This window comes from Chenopodium quinoa, unplaced genomic scaffold (assembly GCF_001683475.1).
Source record: "Chenopodium quinoa cultivar QQ74 unplaced genomic scaffold, ASM168347v1, whole genome shotgun sequence".
NCBI classification, from domain to species: Eukaryota; Viridiplantae; Streptophyta; class Magnoliopsida; order Caryophyllales; family Amaranthaceae; genus Chenopodium; species Chenopodium quinoa.
Genome location: NW_018743212.1, coordinates 1,482,024 through 1,503,713, shown reverse-complemented (window position 1 = coordinate 1,503,713; position 21,690 = coordinate 1,482,024). Strand labels below are relative to the sequence as shown.

The 21,690-nt window shown below is 42.5% G+C and overlaps 1 protein-coding gene across 1 annotated transcript; it reads right to left on the bottom strand.

The window, feature by feature from the left end:
- Positions 1 to 16,535: 16,535 nt before the first annotated feature.
- On the bottom strand, positions 16,536 to 20,427 carry LOC110734319. The gene is made up of 3 exons (XM_021914425.1): positions 19,937 to 20,427; positions 19,112 to 19,554; positions 16,536 to 18,174 (listed from the first exon to the last, which is right to left on the bottom strand). Exons 1-3 carry the CDS (start codon positions 20,036 to 20,038, stop codon positions 16,911 to 16,913), a joined length of 1,809 nt encoding a protein of 602 aa, XP_021770117.1. The 5' UTR covers positions 20,039 to 20,427; the 3' UTR covers positions 16,536 to 16,910.
- Between the last annotated feature and the right edge of the window lie 1,263 nt (positions 20,428 to 21,690).

The following is a 21,690-nucleotide window of genomic DNA, read 5'->3' as shown; positions in this document are numbered from 1 at the left end:
TCAAGGAGCAGACGGCCAAGAAATCTTCCACTTCACTGAAGAGGAAGCCAGTTCAAGGGCGAGAGGCGACTCCCCATCCTAAATCCAAGAAGCGGGAGCCACCTGCTCTTGATTTTACAAAACTCCGTTACCCTACGGGAAATAGGAAACCGGTTCGTCATATTCAGGCGGACGGGTCAAAGCAAACGTTCACAGATGCTCGGCTCCTGCTAGAGCAGAAGAAGAGTGACCGATTATCAGAGTCGGCTTCTACTTCAAATTTTCAGGACAGTTTGCAAAATGCCTCGATGAGGCATACTCAGTCCTACCATGAGAGTCAGTCAGGCGGCACCTCCCGTCAGTCCGGCTTTCATAGTGCTCAGGCGGTACCAAACTTACCATTTGTGCCGCAACAACAGTATTTTATGCAGCCACCTCCATTTGGTGGACCTGCAGCAAAAAACGTCCAACCTATGGACTGGCAGCTACGGCTGCTTAGACTTGGTGAACAGCCGTCGGCCTTCTCCAAGGAAATTACTGAAGCCGCTCAGCCGGCCAAAGTAAAAAATGTTCTAGTAGGCGCCTATGACGGCACTACTAACCCAGAAGACCATCTGATGGCATTCACCAACCTGATGTACCTTCAAGGGTTGGATGATCCCACTTGGTGCAAGTGTTTCCCAGCGACTCTCAAGGGAATTGCACAGCAATGGTTCGGCAACCTGCCGACTGGTTGTGTAAACAACTTCAGGACGCTTGCTTACTTATTTGCCTCCAACTTCGCTATGAACATCCCTGCGAAGAAAACGACCCTTGATTTGGGAACAATTCAGCAGGGCGAGAAGGAGGGGCTTCGTTCCTACATCAGGCGGTTCAACCTGATGAGAATACAGATTCAAGGGTTACCGGATGAGGTAGCTTATACTGACTTTTTTAGAGGTCTCAAAGACGGGTCTACCTTCAAATTTGATTTAGTTCGAAAAAGGGTGGCGACTCTTCAAGAGGCCTTGATTGAAGCAGAAGCCTATATACAGGCGACTGATCTGTGTACGATGAAACAGTCGGACGGGAAGAGGTTCGACAAAAGAGAGGGACGACAGAAACAGTCGTCCAACAAAGATGAGAAAAGAAAAGAGGTCTGGGCGGCTGATTCCTCTAAACAGCCGGCCCAGAAAAAGAAAAAAGAATTCAAACCATACTCCCCAAAGTATGTGTTTAACAAGGATAACCAGTTTATCCTAAAAGAAATAAAGGGACGACTCTCAATTGAGAAGCCGCTCCCCATGAAGGGTTCTGCGAGCAACCGGAACCAAGACAAAATCTGTGCTTATCATGATGACGTTGGTCATCACACCAATGACTGCATCAGTCTCATGTGGTACCTAGACCGCTTGGCTGATCAAGGTGATCTTGACACTTATGTCAAGAAATCTACGGGGAATACTTCCTCAAAAAAGCAGTCGGCCAAAAAGAATCAACAGGCCGACAGTTCCGATACAGATGATGCAGTCGTCTACACCATTGCAGGCGGGTTCTCAGGAGGCGGCCCCACTATTAGGGGCAACAAAGATAATATAAGGCGGTTAGACGTAAATTCCGTTCACCAAGAACGGCCGTCCAAATATACATTTCCTGAGATTGTCATCACTGAAGAGGATCTAGGAGGGGTAAGGGGGCCGCATGACGACCCTCTCGTTATTGAATGTAAAGTGGCCAACCAGAGAGTTGGCCGAATCCTCATAGATACCGGGAGCTCCTCAGATCTCATCAGCAGCAAATGTCTGTCAAAACTGAAATATCAGACGGACTGCATACATCCGGCCTCCCACCCTTTAATAGGGTTTGGAGGAGGAGTCGTCCACCCACTGGGACGAGTAGATCTACCCATTCGCCTGGGCGAAAAAGGGGAAGGACGACACATGGTAGTCCGGTTCCTGGTAGTAGAGGAACTCTCGGCCTACAACATGATTCTGGGTCGACCAACCCTGAATAATTCCAAGGCTGTTATAATCCCGTCACTTATGCTGCTTAAGTTTGAAAAGGATAATGGAACAGTCGGCTCCCTAAGGGGAGATCAGAGGATGGCCCGAGAGTGCTATCTCTCGGATGTCAAGCCCACTGTTATGGCCACTGGGTCAAGTGGAGAAAAAACAGACCTTGACAACGTCAAGGAGAGTGCGCCTGTTCAAGAAACAGGCGACAAAAAGAGAAAGGCGTCCCAAACAGAGTCCGCAAGAAAAGCAAGAAAATAGCAATCATTGGCAGAGGAGCGGCCGGATGAGTTCCGCCCTCAGCCGGCTGGTGAGCATGCGGACCTGATATTAGACGACTCCCGTCCTGACCGAACAGTCAAAGTTGGGACGACTGCTCTGAGAAACCTTGGTGGCGACTTTCACAACCTGTTGAAAGAGTACAAGGACATCTTTGCATTTGAAGTCCATGAAATGCCAGGCATTAGTCCTGATCTGGTAGTACACAAACTCGCTGTGGATCCGAAAAAGAAGCCGGTACGGCAAAAGAAGCGGAACCATGGTGAAGAAAGAGGTCAGGCGGCAGCCGCCGAAGTCAAAAAATTACTTGATGCAGGGTTCATTCGGCAATGTTACTTCCCAGATTGGGTTGCAAATGTGGTGCTTGTTAAAAAGCCGAATGGCACCTGGCGAATGCGTGCCCCAAAGACAGTTACCCTCTGCCTAAAATTGATAATCTGGTCGACTCAACAGCCGGCCATGCCTTGATGAGTTTTATGGACGCTTATTCTGGTTTCCATCAAATTCCTTTATGGAAGAAAGATCAGGAGAAGACGGCCTTCGTCACTGATCAGGGATTGTACTGTTACACGGTCATGCCGTTTGGTCTTAAGAATGCCCCGGCTACCTTCCAACGAATGATAAACACAGTGTTCTTTGATCAGATTGGGAGAAACGTCGAGGCATATATTGATGATATGATTATCAAGACTAAACTTCAGAAAGATCATCTGACGGACCTCCGAGAAACTTTCGCCACACTCAAGCGGCACCATGTCATGCTCAATCCCAAGAAATGTGTATTTGGAGTTGAGTCTGGGAAATTTCTCGGATTCCTTATCAACCAGAGAGGAATAGAGGCGAACCCTGAGAAGGTACAGGCGGTCATTGACATGCAGTCGCCTCGTACCGTCCGAGAGGTTCAGAAGTTAACAGGTTGTCTGGCGGCCTTGGGGAGATTCCTAAGCCGATCAGGCGACAAATGCCTATACTTTTTCCAGGCAATTAAGAAAAAGGCAAGGTTTGAATGGGGGCCGGATGCTGAAGCCGCCTTCCAGAAATTAAATGTTCACTTGCATTCCTTGCCGAGGCTGGTCAGCCCTTTGCCCAAAGAAGATCTCTACATGTACCTGGCCGTCTCTGATCATGCGTTAAGCGCTGTGCTCCTTGCTGAAAGGGACGGCTGTCAACTCCCGGTCTACTTTGTCAGTCACGTACTGAAAAATGCCGAGTTGAGGTATCCCCTAGTGGAGAAATTTGGTCTTGCACTCTTCATGGCTGTTAAAAAATTGAAGCCCTACTTTCTGGCACATGCAGTCGTCGTGTATACCGACCAACCAATCAAGCGGCCCCTTACCACCATGGAGTCGTCCGGGCGAATGATCAAATGGGCCATAGAAATGCAGAGTCTCGAAGTTACTTTCGAGCCTAGAAAAGCAGTGAAGGGGCAAGCCTTTGCTGACTTTATTGTAGAGATGACTCGTCCTCCTGACTCTCAAGTTCCAGACCAAGTCTGGAAGGTATATGTGGACGGAAGCTCTACTTCAAACGGTTGTGGAGCAGGCGTCGTATGTCAATCTCCAGAGGGCGACAGGTTCGAGTATGCCCTACGCTTCAGTTTTCAGGCTTCAAACAATGAGGCAGAATATGAAGCTTTACTAGCCGGGATCCGCATGTGTAAGGCGGCAGGGGCAAGAAAAATAGACGCCTGTTCTGATTCACAATTGATAGTGAGTCAGTACAATGGCGAATACGAAGCAACACATCCGGCCATGATCAAGTATTTACAGGCGGTCCGACAAGCAGTCGGCTCCCTTGAGGATTTTCATCTGATCCAAGTGCCGAGATCAGAAAACAACCAGGCAGATGCACTTTCGAAATTAGCATCATCCGCCTCCTCCGATACTCCTCGAACTGTTTTTTGGGAAGTAATGGAGAAGAGAAGCATCGAGGAAAACCCTATTGGAATCCTAGACAGAAGCTCAACCTGGATGGATTCAATCAGGGCATATCTGACAAACGGTACACTGCCGGATGATCCTCAACAGGCGGCAGCACTGAAAAAACGAGCCTCCTGTTTTGAAATGATACAGGGAGAACTTCACAAGAGGGGGTACCTTCAACCCTTCTTAAAGTGTGTTACTCCTGAAAAGGGACGAGAGATACTAGATGATCTTCACTCTGGTTACTGTGCTTCTCATATAGGTGGTAGGATGCTTGCTCAAAGGGCAAGGCGGCAGGGCTACTTTTGGCCTACTTTGGAAGCAGATGCAATGGAGATGGTGAAAAAATGTGACAAGTGCCAAAGGTTTGGCAAATTAATTCACCGTCCGGCTACTGACCTCACTACCATTCACAGCCCACTACCGTTTGCTAAGTGGGGCATGGACATTCTGGGTCCATATACGCCTGCTACAGGCGGCAGAAGGTATATACTTGTTGCCGTTGACTACTTCACTAAATGGGTAGAGGCGGAGGCTGTAAAGGGAATCAAGACGAAAGATGTAATTTCATTCATTTGGAAAAACGTCATCACTCGGTTCGGGGTTCCCATGTCTATGGTTTTTGATAATGGTCCCCAATTTGAGACGCCTGTTCTCAAAAGCTGGTTGGGAGACCAAGGAATTGCACACTACTTTGCATCTGTCGGCCGTCCACAAGCAAACGGCCAGGTAGAAGCTTTCAATAAAATCATCTCAGACGGTCTTAAGAAAAAGATTGAACGAGCAGGCGGCCTATGGGCGGATGAACTACCACATGTTCTCTGGGCCATTAGGACGACTGAAAAAGGGGCGACTGGAGAAACTCCATTCCTCCTAACTTATGGTGCAGAAGCTGTTCTTCTAATAGAACACTACGAGCCGACTCTTCGAGTAATGCTATATGACGAAGAGGCAAACTGGGAAGCCATGCGCCTGGCATTAGACTCACTTCCTGAAAAGAGGGGCAATGCTGTCTTGCGCCATGAGATCTATCGCCTGAGAATGACTAGATCATACAACAAAAAAGTACACAGGCGTCAACTCAAAGTAGGGGATTTTGTACTTAGAAAGATGGAAGCAGTCGGTAGGGCTAATGAGTCTGGCAAACTAACTCCCAACTGGGAAGGACCCTACCGAATCTATGAGGAAGTCAGGGACGGTACCTACCGTCTGGAAACACCAGACGGACAACCGTTGCCCCGAACTTGGAATGTAGATAACCTTAAAAAGTATTTCTTCTGAATGATGTAAAGTAAAGAGCTACTTAATAAAGTTTGCACTTACTATTCAATTTTGTATTACGAGGGGCATGCCGTCCGTACCTTTACAGTCGGCTACTCTCCATGGAGTTTCACTCTATCTTTAGAGGGGCATGCCGTCTGTACCTTTACAGTCGGCTACTCTCCATTGAGTTTTTTACTCCCTCTTCAGAGGGGCATGCCGTCTGTTTCCTTTACAGTCGGCTACTCTCCATCGAGTATTTTACTCACAATACTTAGCTAAAAAGATTAGGGCCTGGACGACCCTGTGCCTAACAGGCGGCTACCCTTCTTTTACTTAGCACCTACGTTCACCAAGAACTTACCAAGGCCACCGGCCGAATGATCAGACCAGGCGCCAAGCCAACTGATCAAATCTACAAAACTAATTCGACCTGTCCCAACATCATAGCAGGCGTCCGACGGCATCCCTCCGGATGAAATTCGTCGCAGAGAGCAGCTCCCTTTTGGGTGGAACATTGTTCTATAAACTAATTACACGGCACCTATACGACTGTCCCCAAGGGCAACCACGTAGCCGTTTTTGAGACAAGGATAACTCTATCACTAACCAAACCAGTGGTAGCAGTTGACATCTGAGTCAGATGACCGCCTGTATTACTTGGGATAAATGCAGGGGGTACCTATTGAGTTAATAGCCAACAAACATTGGCGAATCAAGGGGTCTAGCCGGCCTACGCCGCCTGGTACCTCTACTTCTCAAACAAAAGTGACGGCGACTGAGTAACTCCAAAGTTAACTCATAGTCACTCCTTCAAATTTGGTATGGAATCTAAAAAGTTTGAGTCGTCCGCCTGTTTTAAACAAACAAGGGCACTCGAACCCCTATTCCTACTGGATAACCTATTGGGTTAATAGCCAACAAACATTGGCGAATCAAGGGGTCTAGCCGGCCTCCGCCACCTGGTACCTCTACTACTCAATCAAGATTGTGACGAAGACTAAGTAACTCCTATGTTAACTTAATAGTCACTCAAACTTAGTATGGAGCCTAAAAGGTATGAGTCGTCCACTTGTTTTTAATAAACAAATGCTCTCAACCAATACTCTTGCTAGGTTAACAAATTACGAGTTAAAAGCCAACATTGGCAATAAAGGGAAACAACCGGTACCCGCCGCTTGTTTTCCTACTTAATTCCTTGGCGACTAGGTAATTCTATTTACTTGGTCAGACAAATTGAATAGAGTTCGAATACCGATTGAATAAATGGCCGACTGATCATCTATCCTGGAAACAGACAACCAGTCGTCCAGGGGCATAGGCGGCATACTCACTATTTGTACCTGTCTTAACGTTCGGCCATACACAACAGTCGGTCTAGTGAACAAATTAAAAATACTTAGACAAATTTGAACCAAAACAAGAATTTGATTGAAAATGAGCCGGCCATTAAAGACCAGCAGAATATTCAAAACCCCGGCCCCCTGGCCGGGTAATTACAAAGCAAACGGCACGCAGGCCGTGAAAAGAAAAAATACTTAAAGCTTAAGAAGGGGGCAGTTCAGTATCAGCAGCTGCCGCCTGGTCAGCACTCTTCTTGCTGGACTCGGCCTTAGCTGCACCCTCTTTTGATGCCTTACCCCCAAGTGGCACAAGCGCCACAACCGGCTCTTCCTCCTCCAACGCACCGTCCAACGCCTCTTCTTCAGCAGCCGCCAGGATCTGTTGATTATATATTTCCGAACACTGGCGGTACGTTCTTTCCCATGAGGCAAAGTCGGCACTGGGGAACAGTCGTTCCCAGGTCATGCGCTGGATTTGAGCGGAGTCTTCCACCATCTCCCGGACGAGCTCTTGTTTCTCTTGCTCGGCCTTATCCGAGAGCTCTTGGGTAAGACTCTTCTCTTGGTTCACCAGGCGTTCTTTTACGTTGGCCAAAGATTTCTCCATGGCTTCGTAAGAGTGCATTTTTTGGCGAAGAGGCTTCAGCTCGGCCTTAAGGTTGGTGACGGTCCCCTCCAGCTCGTCAACCTTCTTTTGGGCCGCCTCTAACTGGGCCCGAACAGCGGCGGTAGCCTGCGCCTGATAATAAAGAAGATCAATGGTCAGTACTTCATTTTGGGCAATTTGAAACATTGCCTTATCACAGCTGGAGGCGGCCATAGCTTTTGCGGCCTTTACCTCTTTGTTTTTTCCGATCAATCGGCTTGCGAAGGCTGTTGACTCGGAGCAGGGCCTAAGTACAAAGAAAAACAGGCGTCAGTTTCCAAACAAAAAGGATAACAGGCGTCCCGGAACTCAAAAGCTCAAAAAAATGCTAAGTATACCTCAGCAAGGACCCCTGAAATTCCATCAAGGTCAAGGGTGCCGGCACCCCTGACCGCCTCCCTGTCAGATGGAGGAACTACTTTAACCATAGACTTGGCTACCTCAACCAAGTCAAGTCCCTGGGGGCCGGCTGCATTAAGCGAAAGGAAAAAACAAGTTAGACCTAGTCAAGAAGGAAGCAAGGGTGAGTTTTTACAAGTGAGGATCCATACATCTAGGCGGCCCCGCCTGAGTTTTTGAAGAAGTGGCCGGCTGCTTCTCAGCCGCCACTGTTTTCCTGGAAGACCCAGGAGAGCTTGCAACAGTCGTCCTCCGGGCCTTGGGGTCCGGCTGTTGCGAGGAAGAAGCCCTTGGAGTACCAGACTGAAAACAAAAAGAGTTAGTATATGCATAAGACAACTAAAAGAGGAAGAGTTTTCGAAGTTTACCAAGGGTGCCTCTTTGTTGGGGGAGTCGGCATACGACTGCTTCATGAGCGAGGCCCGCAACATGGCCGCCGCAGTCTTAGATGCTGTTATTTTACTCATGGCGTCAGCTGCAAGAAATAAACAGCAAAGTTAGTAAAAATCCCAAGTAAACAAGGTGTGAAAAAACAGAGTATTTGTCAGGCCGGCTACCTCTAGAGCACCGACTGCTGAGGCCACAGGCGGCCAAAAAGTACTCGTCATAGAGCCACTTGAAGCTCGGGACGCAGTTTAGGGGTACTTGCTCTCGTACCCATGAAGTAGAGTTCACCCTAGTCTCTACTTTGAAGAGTCCTTTGTCTAGGATCTCTTTTTTAGCCTTTGGGGGAACAGGCGGCATGCTGCGGCCGCCTGCGAGAAGAGGCGGATCCCTATTCCACTTGTTAAAACGTTTGTTCAGCTCCGTGTCTGAACCCTCGATAATAAGGAGGGTGTTCCGCCAATCCTTCCATTTGTTCGCCTTACCTCTCGTCATGAGGTAACCCCTATGGCTTGTTAATTGATACCAGCCGGTACCTCCCGACTTAGGGGTCCGGCTGAGATAGTTCATGTGGGCGAAAGCCTCAAAACTTGGCTCCACCCCGTACATTTCGCACCCGGCCACATAGCCGAGTACGTTTACCCAAGAGTTGGGGGCTAACTGCCATAACCCCAGATCATACCCATCTAAAATCCGCTGAACAGCCGGATGTAATGGGAAGCGCAGTCCAGCTTTGATGGCCGCCACATAGCAGCCAAAGCAGCCGTCACCATAGCTGGTACCAGCCGGCCAGACGACAGTGTCTTCTGGATCCGGCACGAACAGTAAAAATTCCGGGCCCATTTTGTGGTTAGCAATAAAGCTCGCCACGTTGTCTTGCATGGTTGCGATCCGGCCCCGGGGTACCCTGCAGTAGTAGGGGGCGTTTTCCTCTCTGTAAGAGGCGGACGGCTCCGCCCAATTGTCCCCCTTCTCAACTGCATGAGAACGTCTCGCCTCTAGTAGGCGGCTATGTTTTTCTTCTGAGCCAGGAGAACTGTGGCCAGAAGAGCTGGACTCGGACTCGTCCTCTGACGAGTCCGAAGAGGACGACTCCTCCCCTCTCCTAGAGGGGCCCGCCTCCTCTCCCTTAGAAGGAGCAGAAGGAAAATTAGACATGTCAACGGTAAGATGGGAAGGGAACACCTTGGCCCCTCTCTCAGAACTGTCGGCTTGACAGTCGCCTCGTTCTACATCTGGCGCCTGGTCAGATGTTTCACTAAGGAGCACCCTTTGGGAGGAGCCGTCTGAGTTTGATATCATAGCAGTCTTTTTTGTTCTGGCCATCACGTTCTGCATAGACACAGATACAGTCGGACTTTGTATAAAGAGCAAAGATGGGTCCAGAAAAGGGCAGGCGGCACTCCTAGTCCTAGATTCAGCCGTCCCCGGTGACCGGCTGATCACTAACTTAGGTCGTGTCGTGTGCTTCCGTGGTGCCATTTCAAAAAATAAAAAGAAAATTAAGAGTAAGAGAACTGAGTTACCTGAACGAGTGACGGTTGATGAAGTCCTGGAAGTTCGGGTCAGTCGGCTTGTCAGAACAGGCGGTAGGCAGAAAAAGTCCGAAATGTCAGAGCAAGTTCAGGGGTCCGAATGTTCTCGCAAAGTTCTCAAATGTGAAAATGACCGAAGTCGGCACTTCCTTTTATAGGCAAAGTGAGAAGGCGAAGGGTCGCTTCCAAATTCAAAATTTGGGCGGGAAGATCTCTCGGCCGTTTGCAAGGTGACACCTGTAACAGGCCGTCGCCTGTCACCGTGCGACACCTGTCACAGGCGACACGTGACCAGTCACGTGCCACCTGTGAGGGGCAAATGATTAGGGGATTTTTATCCACCAATCACCGTCTGACAAGTGGACCAACCAGGTTCCGCCACGTGTCCTTCACGAAGGACAACAGGAGCCTGCCACGTGTCAATCACAGATACGTCCTCTACGGACCACTTTAGACACGCCACGTGTCCACCCATGCCAAATGGGAAAACCGGCCATCAAGGCCCAATCCAGTCTAGAGGCCCGATCAGCCCTAGGTTTACCTTAAACCTAGAGAGTTGCACGCTTCTCAAGGCTATAAATACTCAATTAATCCTCATTAATCACACAATCGAATAATCAAGAAGTCAAGCAGAGAAGAACAGAGTTATTAACAACCGGCTAATCTCGCTAACGACGCAGATTACCAACACTAAGCACTCTCACCTAGAGAGATCTCATTACTTTAATTTCTGTATTAACTACTCCTTAATCAGGTACTAACTTGACCGTTGGAGGCGGAGCTCTCAGGAGTCTCCGTTATTTTGCAGGTACAGGCGTCCGGTTCCAGTCTCGGAATTGTAACTCTCCCGCAGGACATCAGAAAACCCCGAAACAACCGTGCTTTGAACCGGGAAAAAATTCCGGACAAATACCCTATTCCCATCATTGATGAGCTCTTAGATGAGCTTCATGGGGATGCCATCTTTTCCAAGCTCGACCTCAAGTCGGGCTATCACCAAATTTTAGTAAGGGAGGAGGATACACTCAAGACCGCCTTCCGAACCCATGAGGGCCACTACGAGTTTTTGGTAATGCCCTTTGGGCTTACTAACGCTCCCGCCACCTTTCAAGCCTTGATGAATGAGGTGTTCCGACCTCATTTGAGAAAATTCGTGTTAGTTTTCTTCGATGACATCTTGATTTATAGCCCCAACATAGAGAGTCATCGAGAGCACATGAGGGTAGTGTTGGGATTGCTCAAGGAACACCGTTTGGTGGTGAATTTCAAGAAATGCGAGTTTGGACAGCAGCAAGTTGCTTATTTGGGTCACGTGGTGTCCCAAGGTGGGGTGGCGGTGGACATGGAGAAAGTCAAGGCCATGGTGGAGTGGCCTACTCCAAAAAATTTGAAGGAGCTGCGGGGTTTCTTGGGACTAACCGGCTATTATCGCAAATTCATTAAAGGGTATGCTCAAATAGCTAGACCCTTGACCGACCATCTTAAGAGAGATAATTTTGGGTGGTCAACCGAGGCAGCTAAGGCATTAGAGCAGCTCAAGGCTGCCATGGTGGCTGCCCCTGTGCTGGTAATGCCTAATTTCAGCAAGTTATTTGTGGTGGAGGCCGATGCCTTGGGCTACGGCGTAGGAGCCGTGCTAATGCAAGACTCTAGGCCTATAGCATTTTACAGCAAGCTATTGGGCCCTAAGTCGCAAGCAAAGACCACATATGAGAAGGAGCTAATGGCGATTTGCTTAGCCATTGTGAAGTGGCGCCATTACCTACTAGGCCGTCACTTTGTGGTGAGAACGGATCAGCAAAGCTTGAAATATTTGATGGAGAAAAGAGAGGTGGGGGGAGATTATCAAAAATGGGTGCGCAAATTATTGGGTTTCGACTTTGAAATCCAATTCAAACCGGGAGCTAGCAATAGAGTGGCGGATGCTCTCTCTAGAAGAGGTGGCTCGGAGTTGGAAATGGAAGCCATGGTGTCTGTCCAGGGTATTAGAAAAAGAGGTCGAGGAGGATAGCCTTCTGGGAAAAATAGCAGCAGCAGTGCGGCAAGGGGAAAGGTCGTATGTTGGGTAAACTATTGAGAATGGTAGGTTGTTATTTAAGGGGAGGGTGGCAATACCCAAGTCTTCCACCTTGATTCCCAAGCTCTTGCAAGAGTATCATGATAGCCCCATTGGGGGACATCAAGGAGAGACTAAAACCTACTTGAGGATTGCTTCGGAGTGGTATTAGATTGGGATGAGAAGGGATGTCACGGAGCATGTGCAACGCTGCCCCATCTGTCAGCAAGCAAAACATTCTCAAATGCAGCCCGCGGGACTCTTGCAACCCCTACCTATTCCGGAAGCCATATGGGAGGATGTATCGATGGACTTCATAGAAGGCCTTCCCAATTCGATGGGGATGAATTCTATCTTGGTTGTGGTCGATAGGCTCTCCAAATATGCCCATTTTGTTGGGCTAAAACACCCGTATAGTGCTGTCACAATAGCTGCCATTCTTGTAAAGGAAGTGGTAAAGCTTCATGGGTTTCCTAGCTCTATAGTGTCGGATCGGGATCGAATTTTTATGAGTATTTTTTGGAGAGAGATGTTTAAGCTACAAGGCACGGAACTTAAGAGAAGCACCGCCTACCATCCCCAAACCGATGGACAAACAGAAATAGTCAACAAGACCTTGGAAACATATTTAAGGTGCTTCGTGAATGGGCAGCCCAGATCTTGGGGAAAATGGTTACATTGGGCTGAATTTGCTTACAACACAGCTCACCATGATTCAATCGGGTTTACCCCATTTCGAGTGGTCTATGGAAGAGATCCCCCGAAGCTAATTAATGTGGGAAAAGGCCAAACTCCGGTGGATAGCTTGGAAGTTTGGTTACAAGAAAGGGATTGGGTGCTTGAGGATTTGAAGATGAATTTGCTTCGTGCACAGCAAAGGATGAAAGCAAATGCAAATTTAAAGAGAAGAGAGGTCGAATTCCAAGTGGGAGATTATGTCTACCTCAAGCTTCAGCCATATAGACAAAAGTCTCTTGCTAAGAGGCCTAATGAGAAACTCTCTCCGCGTTTTTATGGACCATTTCTGGTGGAGCAACGCGTGGGAAATGTGGCCTACAAGCTGAGTTTGCCTGATTCTTGCCGCGTCCACCCTGTGTTCCATGTGTCTCAATTGAAGAAGGCACTTGGAAGCCAAGAAGTGAGCCCTACCATACCAACTCAGTTGACAGCAGACCTGGAGTTACTGGCAGAGCCAGAGCAGGTGCTGGCTGTCAGAAAATCCAGCAGCTCTCCCTCTCACTTGGAGGTGTTGGTTAAGTGGGAAAATTTACCCCTTATGGAAGCCACCTGGGAAGAGGCTTCTCTCATCAACGAGCGTTTTCCTTCCTTTCACCTTGAGGACAAGGTGAGTCTTCTAGGGGGAGGGAATGTAACGGACTCAATGCTCAACAAGGGTCGTGATTTGATTACTTACTCAAGAAGGAGGAGGAAGGGTCAGCAAAATAGAATGTCAGAGAATAGTCACCAAGGCAGCCCCCAAGCAGAGAGCAGTCACCAAGCATAGCAGCATCATCCAATCAGAGGAGAGCTTTGACAGCTGCTACAACAACTTTTGTTGTTTTCCTTCTTTTGGCAGATTATGTATATTTAACAAAGGGAGAGTGGGATGGGCTAGGTAGGCAAGATCATAGTAATTTCTAGAGTTAGAGAGTGGTGCCCTAAAGGTGCTAAATCAGAGACTAGTAGCCTCAAGCTACTCTTGTTTTGTTTCTTCCATCTTTATATTAATCAAAAGCTGCCCATTTTCCTCAAAAAATCAAGTCTTTATTGCATATTTTAATATTACTACAAGTGAGTCACTACTAGAGTGTTACAGTAGACTGTTCATACTCAACTAACCATACCTATGAAATACTCCTATTTAGATAAAAATGGCCAAAACATATGTTTTATATATGTTTTCATTTTCTTTTATCTAATTTCATTTTCATGTAGCTATTTCTACTTTAACGTATGTATATGATTATAGAAATTTCTTTTACATTCATATATTGCATCGCACTCACTTTGAAGTGAATTGAACTTATCATAATCAATGTAGATTATTCAAAGACATTATAAATGAGTGCTCGCATATAAACTATTTTTTGTAACACCATAGTTTTCAATTTGTTTATGATTTTAAGATTTAAAAATAATGATCATGATTAATTCCTTGGTTGTTTAAGCATATGTATACAACTTGATGTAGTTTTATAGTTTCCAAAAGAAAATTTTAATATGGTTGGAAATTTGTAAGTCTCATTAATAAATTCTAAAAAGTACATAATGTACTCTAGACTTTGGATATTTTCATGAGATGGGCATTATTTATCAAGTCACTCAAAACTTGTGAGAATCTAGCTTGGACCACCCACAAAAACCATAATGATCAAAAACTACTAACTCCCATCTCATACTCATACTCTCTTGAATTTAGCAAAATAATATTACTAGCACTTACTATCTCCAGCTACTTCATGCATTGAGTTTCACTACAAAATCATAAAATTTAAAATTAAAATAAGTAAATACATAAAGTAAAAATTAAATTAAAAAAAAAAAAGGAAGGAATCCAATGAAAGGCTGAATAATAAGAGCAAAATGGTCCAAATGAGTTTGCACAGTTAACAAAGTGCAGACTCTATTTGATTACTACAACCTTAGCCTTGGGTTCCCATATTATCCTGTACGTACAGCACCTGTGACTTCTATCTACTGCGCATTATTTTGGATCATCTTTTTTACAAGTATATAGTATATACTAGTATATCAATCTTACAATCCGTCCTCTAGGAGTAATTAGGATTATCATGCATTTATACCCTTTTTTTTATTGGTGAAGAATAGGTTTTAATATACCTTAATCGTTTTATGCTAAAAAAATTACAAATCGCGCTAACTATTGCAGTATTTTTTAAAGAGGTGTGACATACATTCAAAAAGTGATTAATTTCATTTGATTTACAAGCTTTTGGCTTAAAGTACTAATGTCGAATTACTACCACGTTAGGCCCTGTTCTTTTGAGTTGTTTTGGTTTGCTCTGTTCAAATCTGCTCAACTCTACTTTGTTTAGTATAAATAAGCTGCTCTGCTCTACTGACACCTGTTCTACTCTGCTCAGAACCTCAAAAGAATAGGGTCTTACTTAATTACAATTGGAAATTTTGCTCATAACTCCTTATATTTTTGTTTGATATACGAAGTATGTTTTAATACACTGTTTTGAATATTGAAATATATATTATAGCTAATGTACAATTCAATTAGCTTGAGGCTCGCCAAACACGTACATACTATGAAGTAATAATCTATACATGTAAGCCCTCGCCTTGTTGGAAGAAGATCATGCTTGTTAATCTTATCGGCTGTCATATTACTTCTACGTTATGACATAATTTGTAATAGTTTTACTTATACTTTCCTCTGTTCTAGTAATATTGTAACAATTGGACTTTTGCACTATTCATCACGCTTGTTTACCACGTATTATGAGTTATACATAAAGTAAAATATAGTATGTGGGATCTTGTTAGATTCGTCTCGTAAAATACTTTCACAATATTAACTTTTTATAATTTCTACTCTTATATAATTATAGATATTTAACGCATAAATGTGCTTTAGAATGCGTAATTTTATCATTATTCCAATATTAATAGAGAAAGTATAAAACTTCTCTCATAAGTAACTTGAGATCAGAATATATTTATACTACGTAATTTAATTAATAAAAAAAGGGCAAGCAAATAATTAAATTAAAAGAAGCTATCACACTCAAGAGTCTGAGAGTATGCAAATCCCACAGCTCAAATGAGCTGCAATTATAAAGTGATTAGACCCATCCCTTTGTTGCTATCAGGCCAGCCAAACCTACTTCGATTCCACCACCTTTCTTTTTCAGGAAAGGTATCAAATATAGTGACCTTCTCTACCATTTTACCAATTATTTTACACAACTACAGTATACTATAAATATATCAAGTTCCTAAACCATAAATTTCAGAATATTAATTATTAATCCAAAATATTTCCAACCTTAGTTAACCGCCAGTTTTCAAATTCTTACAAAAAATCTAGTAGCAATAAAAGTTCATAGAAGAAGAATCCAAAGCTGCCCTATTACTATTAGTTTCCACCCAAAAAATTAAAAATAAATAATTAAATGGCTGAATTAAATGAAATCTAGTGATTGACAGGACTTTTGGTCAGAAATTCATGAGCAAAGTTTTGGTAAAGTTTTTTTTTATTTTTTTTTATTTTTTTTTTTTGGGGGGTGTAGGTAAAATTGAGAACATTAATTAATAAAAATAGGTACAATAACGAGAAATGTCATGAATGACAAAGTAAAAAAAAAAAGGGGGTTCATAAATCATGTCATCTTCTTTCCCAACTAAAATCACCGTACCAAACCCCCCCTTTTTACCAAATTTCATTTAATTTCCCCATGTTTTTTGGGCATTTGAATTGTTTTTATTAATATGGTCAATAAAAACCGATTTTAGCACAATTCAGTTGTGCATTAATTGTGTCTTAAGTGTATCTAATTAAACCCAATAACTAATTCCACCTCATTTCGAATGTCACCTGTTGTAATTCGAAATAAATCAAATACGTGTACAAAAAAAAAAGTTCATCAATTTTTGTACTAGTAGAGTCGTAGTCGATAATGTAGGATAATCCTACACGAATCGGTGGCGAAAATTGAGCATAAATGTGGAATGGAAGTAAAAAATATTGAAAGCTCGAAATTATGAAAAATGTACTAGGAATATAGTTGGATTCATTGATAATAGTACTACTAAGTGCACATAAATCGAATTTTTAAGCATAAAAAGTCTGTACATCTAAAAGATTCAAGTAGCAAAATTTTCTGGCAGCCCATTTAATCCTTCTTTTTTCTTCATTTTTTTCACCTTCACATTCCCTTTTTTTTTTCTTTTCTTCTGTACAGGGAATTTTAACCCCAAAATTAATCACATTTCCCCCTGCCATTACCTTAATTTAACATGTACCCCCAAAATTTATTTTCTTTTCTTCCAATTTCACCCCCCTCAATTTCGAAAACTACCCCCCAACAATATCAATTTTTCACCCCTAAACTTTGGTAATTACACTAGCAAGTAGTAACCTTCCTTAGCAACTCAATGCCTCATACTTGAGTGTAATAGGGCGATTGAAACCAACTTGAGAAAGCAAACTCCCAACAGTTGCTAAGTCCCTACAAAACACTCCTTGGTAAGCAAATGACCCTACTTTGCCACCACAACTCGGGTCGTGCCTGTCATCGGGTTGATCCACATCAACCTCTGGCTCGTACCTGGTCCTAAGGCCAATCTCAGGCCCATCATCTACCGGCATTTGTTTCTGTGCCTCAATAGCTTGCTGGGCCTGAGCTTGGGCTTGGGCCTGTTGTAGGGCCAATGCTGTTTTCTTCCTCTCGGCCTCTGCCATCTCCTCCTCGACAATTGTAGACAGCACATTTGAGTACGCCTTTTGGACAAGTCGGAAAAGCAACACCGCGGACATCCTTGCCCGGTCCTTGACCGAGTCAAAATCCCTTTCATCCGCTAGCTCGCACCGGTCTAAAAAACTCATCGATTTCTCCGGTTTATGCCTTAAAACCAAAAGTAAATGAGCACGGTCCAATTCCGACCTCGAACAACCTCTCCTTAACCCAATTAACTTAAAATAGTCCACATTACCAGTCTCCCCCATTGCAATTCTCTGCTTTAATTGCTGAATTTTCGAGCCCAAAGCACAAAGCCGTCCCGGAATCTCTCTATATGGAACTGCCCTTGGCTTCCAAACCGGACCGGGTGGTTTCCGGTCCCTTAAAATAGAATTATAGATCAATTTAACATGCTCAAGATCATGAACTGAGTCTGTAATGCACCCAATAAACTCAAACAAACCCGCTCGCGCAAGAAGCGCCACGGTCGAGGTTGGGTCCAATGCAAGGGTACGATTCAAGTCAGCTATACTCTCAGCTGTCCGACCGGCAGCCTTATAGGCAGACGAACGGTGAAGGTAACATTCTGCAAGAAACGCTTGAGGGGCTGGGCGACGGCCCTCTAGAATCTTCGAGAAGTGTCTGATGGACTCGGTGAAGAGTCCGGCGTCTAAAGCCGCAAGCGCGGCTGCACGACGCCGAAGGAGAAGCTTAATATTGGCAATGAGGTGGGATATTGACTCAGTCTCTGTAAGAGGCTGATGTTGAGTTGAGGACTCAGAAATTGAGTCAGAGGTGGAGGAAATGATGAATGCAAAGCTGTCATCGGACCAGCAAATGCTCTCGCGTCGGAACGCAGCCGAGGCGAGGCGCTTGCCGTGTTGGAGGAGGACCAAGGCGTCCTCCATTAGCCCAAGGTGGCAACATGCTTGACCAAGAACTGAGTACCTGAAAATGATCATCAACAGAACAAAACTAAGTCAAATTGTTCAACTCCGAATAAATTGACCAAAATTACACAATAAAATCAATAAAAATTGACCAAAATTACATTGAAGAGTCAAAATTAACATGAGCAATTTGTAATGTTTTGACTTGCAATAATTTTTTTTTGTAATTTACTTTTACTCTAGTTAATTTTTATTGTTTGACTACAATTCCAAAATTAATTCAACCCCAACAATTATTAGTGCCGGTTTGACATAAAACAAACTTCTATTACAAATTAATTAGTGATAATAATTAATACCAATACAACTGTCCTAAGGTAGGAAACATATTCAATGAATAGGGGATCATGAACAAGGGTGAGTCAACTCGGACCAACTAGGCAAATTTACCAAAATACCCCTGCTTAATCAAAATCACCCCAAAAAAAGGAATAATCTTTTCATTTAGTACCTCAAATTGCCCATTTCATTACATTTTAGGAAAATGGGTAAAATTTGCCCAATAATCAAGAAAAACTGTGTCAACTCGGACTAACTCGAGTAAACTCCAAACTAACCCATGTGAACCCAAAAGAAATATAAAAATAAAATAAAAGTGGGTTTGTTGGTTTAGGGGATCGAAGAGCATGAAAAACAGAGTGGCGGTGGAGGCATAATGCTACTAATCCTAGCGTAATGCACAAGATCATGTTTCCTTTCGATTTATGAGAAAATTAATTAATATTTTAACCCAATTTAACCAAAGTTTTGAACTTTGAGCTAATTAGTCTAATTACAATTATAATTAATAATAATTAATTAATACTCCGTAGGTTTTATTGCTTAAAACCCAAATTAACCAAAATAATCAATTAAAGTTATGAACTTTGACTTAATTAGACCGATTATAATGAACATTAGTAATAATTAATTAATGGGTTAATGAGAAAAATTGCCTCCACTGCCCTTCTTTATCACAGTTCTTGTAAAAACCACAGAGAACCTTCTTCTTAAGATCAGAAACAGAGAAGCATTTGAATGAAGTTGGATAATCACAACCCGAAGATGATGAATTAGACTCCGACTTAGACGATCCCAACAATTTGACTCGTTCTCTCGACAAAGTCTGAGAAGATGAGTTCGAGTTATCCGATGATGAACCGGATGAATCATCGGAGTAAACACTCATTTTGTAACTTGGAATGTAATCTTGTAACATGTCTGCTACCTCCTTGTTTCGTCTTAGGTAAAGAAGACATCGAGCTTTAAGTTCGAGTGCTTGTTCATATTTAGGAGATAGAGAAAGGGCGGATTCGAGTAGACTCAAAGCTGAGTTTATCTCGTTTTGATCCCGAGTTGAGATCATTGCTCGAGCTTCTCGCACATATTTGTCTACAACCTGTAATGTGAATCAATCAAACATTAAAACCCCAATTAATTTAGACATTAAAGTTTCAATCTTTTTTGACTATAACACATAAAAATTAAGGTAATTGGAGATCAAATGTGTGTGAATGCATTAAAAAAAATAAAAGTTTCAATCTTTTAGTAATACCCATTTGAATTAACAGAAATTTAGAGGTACCCATTTGATTCAAATGAATTTCAAGACAGATTAGAGATCAAATTAAAGATAAAGTTTAAATCTTTGACTAATTGATAAAGGAAATTTTGGATTTTGATTGGTACCCATTATGATTTAGGCGAAATTAGCATTACCCAAGAACAAAAATATTGAAAAAAATGAAATGAAATTAAAGATTGAACAAAAAAAAAATTACCTTTTTGGTGCTAAGCCACCAATGCTTCTTTTCTGTAGAAGGAAGATGGGAAGGAGAAGATGAAGAAGAAGAAGACATGGTTGTAAATGGTTGATCCACCATTTACTTTTATTTTTTTTAATTTGTTTTTCTAAAAAAAAAAAAAAAAAAAAAAAAAAAAAACTTCTTACTTTCTCTCTCTAACTCTGTGAATTGTTCTCACTCTGTTTCTCTCTCTAAAAAGAGCTCATTTCCCTCAAGGAGGAGAATGGGAGAAGAGGGGAGAGGGATTATATATGAGAGAGAAAAGATATCGAGGGTGGGAATTGAAATGGATTAGATTTTCATTAAAAAAAAGTAAAAAAAAAAAGTTTAATGAAAAATGAAAATAATTTTCTCTCTCTATAAAAAACACACACTCCCTTAATAATTAGACATAAAAACTTGCCAGCTTTGACTCTCAGAGAAAGCTTTGATCCTTCAATTTCATCGCTGGCACCCTCAGATTCTCTCTCTACTTTCTCTCTCTAGGCTAAGCTAAGTCGTTTTTATTTAATTTAATTAATTTTAATGAAATGAAATGAAATAAATAAAAAAAAAGATGGTGATGGCTTATTGGCTTATGTGTGGTGTAATTGTAAGCAAGCTGGAGTAGTAAATTGTCTGACAATTTTAAGTCATTTCTACTCCCTTTATTAAACAAGTTTAATAGTTTTCCGTACTTCTTCTCTCTCTCTTTTTTTTTCATTTAATTACTTATATTATTCAATTTTTTGACATCGTATTTGTTTCATTTGAAATCTTTAATTTAAGATAAATCAATATTAGCTTCTCTTTTCTTTTTTTTTTTTTTTTTTTTTTTTTTTTTTGACATAATCAATATTAGCTTTAAGGCAATCCTCTGTCCATTTTAAGTGAAATCTTATTAAATTCCTCCCATTATATAATTCTAAAAAAATATTTATTTTTCTGATGCATAGTAAGTATATTAATATTCATACACATATTTTTTTTTTTTTATAATGCATAGTTATATTAATTTGTCCTAATCTCTTATGCTCGTCTTTGACAATCTAGCAAATTTTTTACAAAAAATTACCAATGAATAACTAGAGAAAAGTACAACTGTACAATACTTCTTACTCGGTATTAATTGTTATAATATACGCAACATTAAAGATACACGTATAATATTAAATGAGTATATCTCTTAAAATGGTACTACCATAAATTTAAAATTTATATCAATATGACATGTCAAATTGTCAATGGATCTTACTTGTTAATGTTTAGTCAATACTCATTAATTTTACTTATTTTAGTTAGGCGATTCTGCATATCATTCTCCAATAATTAATTAAATAATGTTAATGTTAATGAATTAATCAATATCTTACCGGTTACAGCCGGTCAACCAGTCACGGGTTTTTAGAAGAGAGGGAAGAAGAACTTCTATGAACAAGAGCATTTAATTTCTTGGGTTAACTTCAATTTTTAAATATTTTTTTATAATTTATCCTCTATTACATGCAATTTGCACATTAATTACTTACTCTTATCCACTGAAATCGAAGATTTTCTTGTGCTTAATTGGCTCATTGAATGATTGGTTAGTTTGATTATTAAACGTTTTTGTAAATGCAATGCCTTTTTTCCGGGGTTAGAATTGGATTGCTTACCATATAAGCCATACTTTCTTTTTTGGAGTATTGATTTTAGCTCGACAATAATAAGTGAAGAGCCAAGTAAAAGTTTTAAAAAGTTAAAGTTGAAAA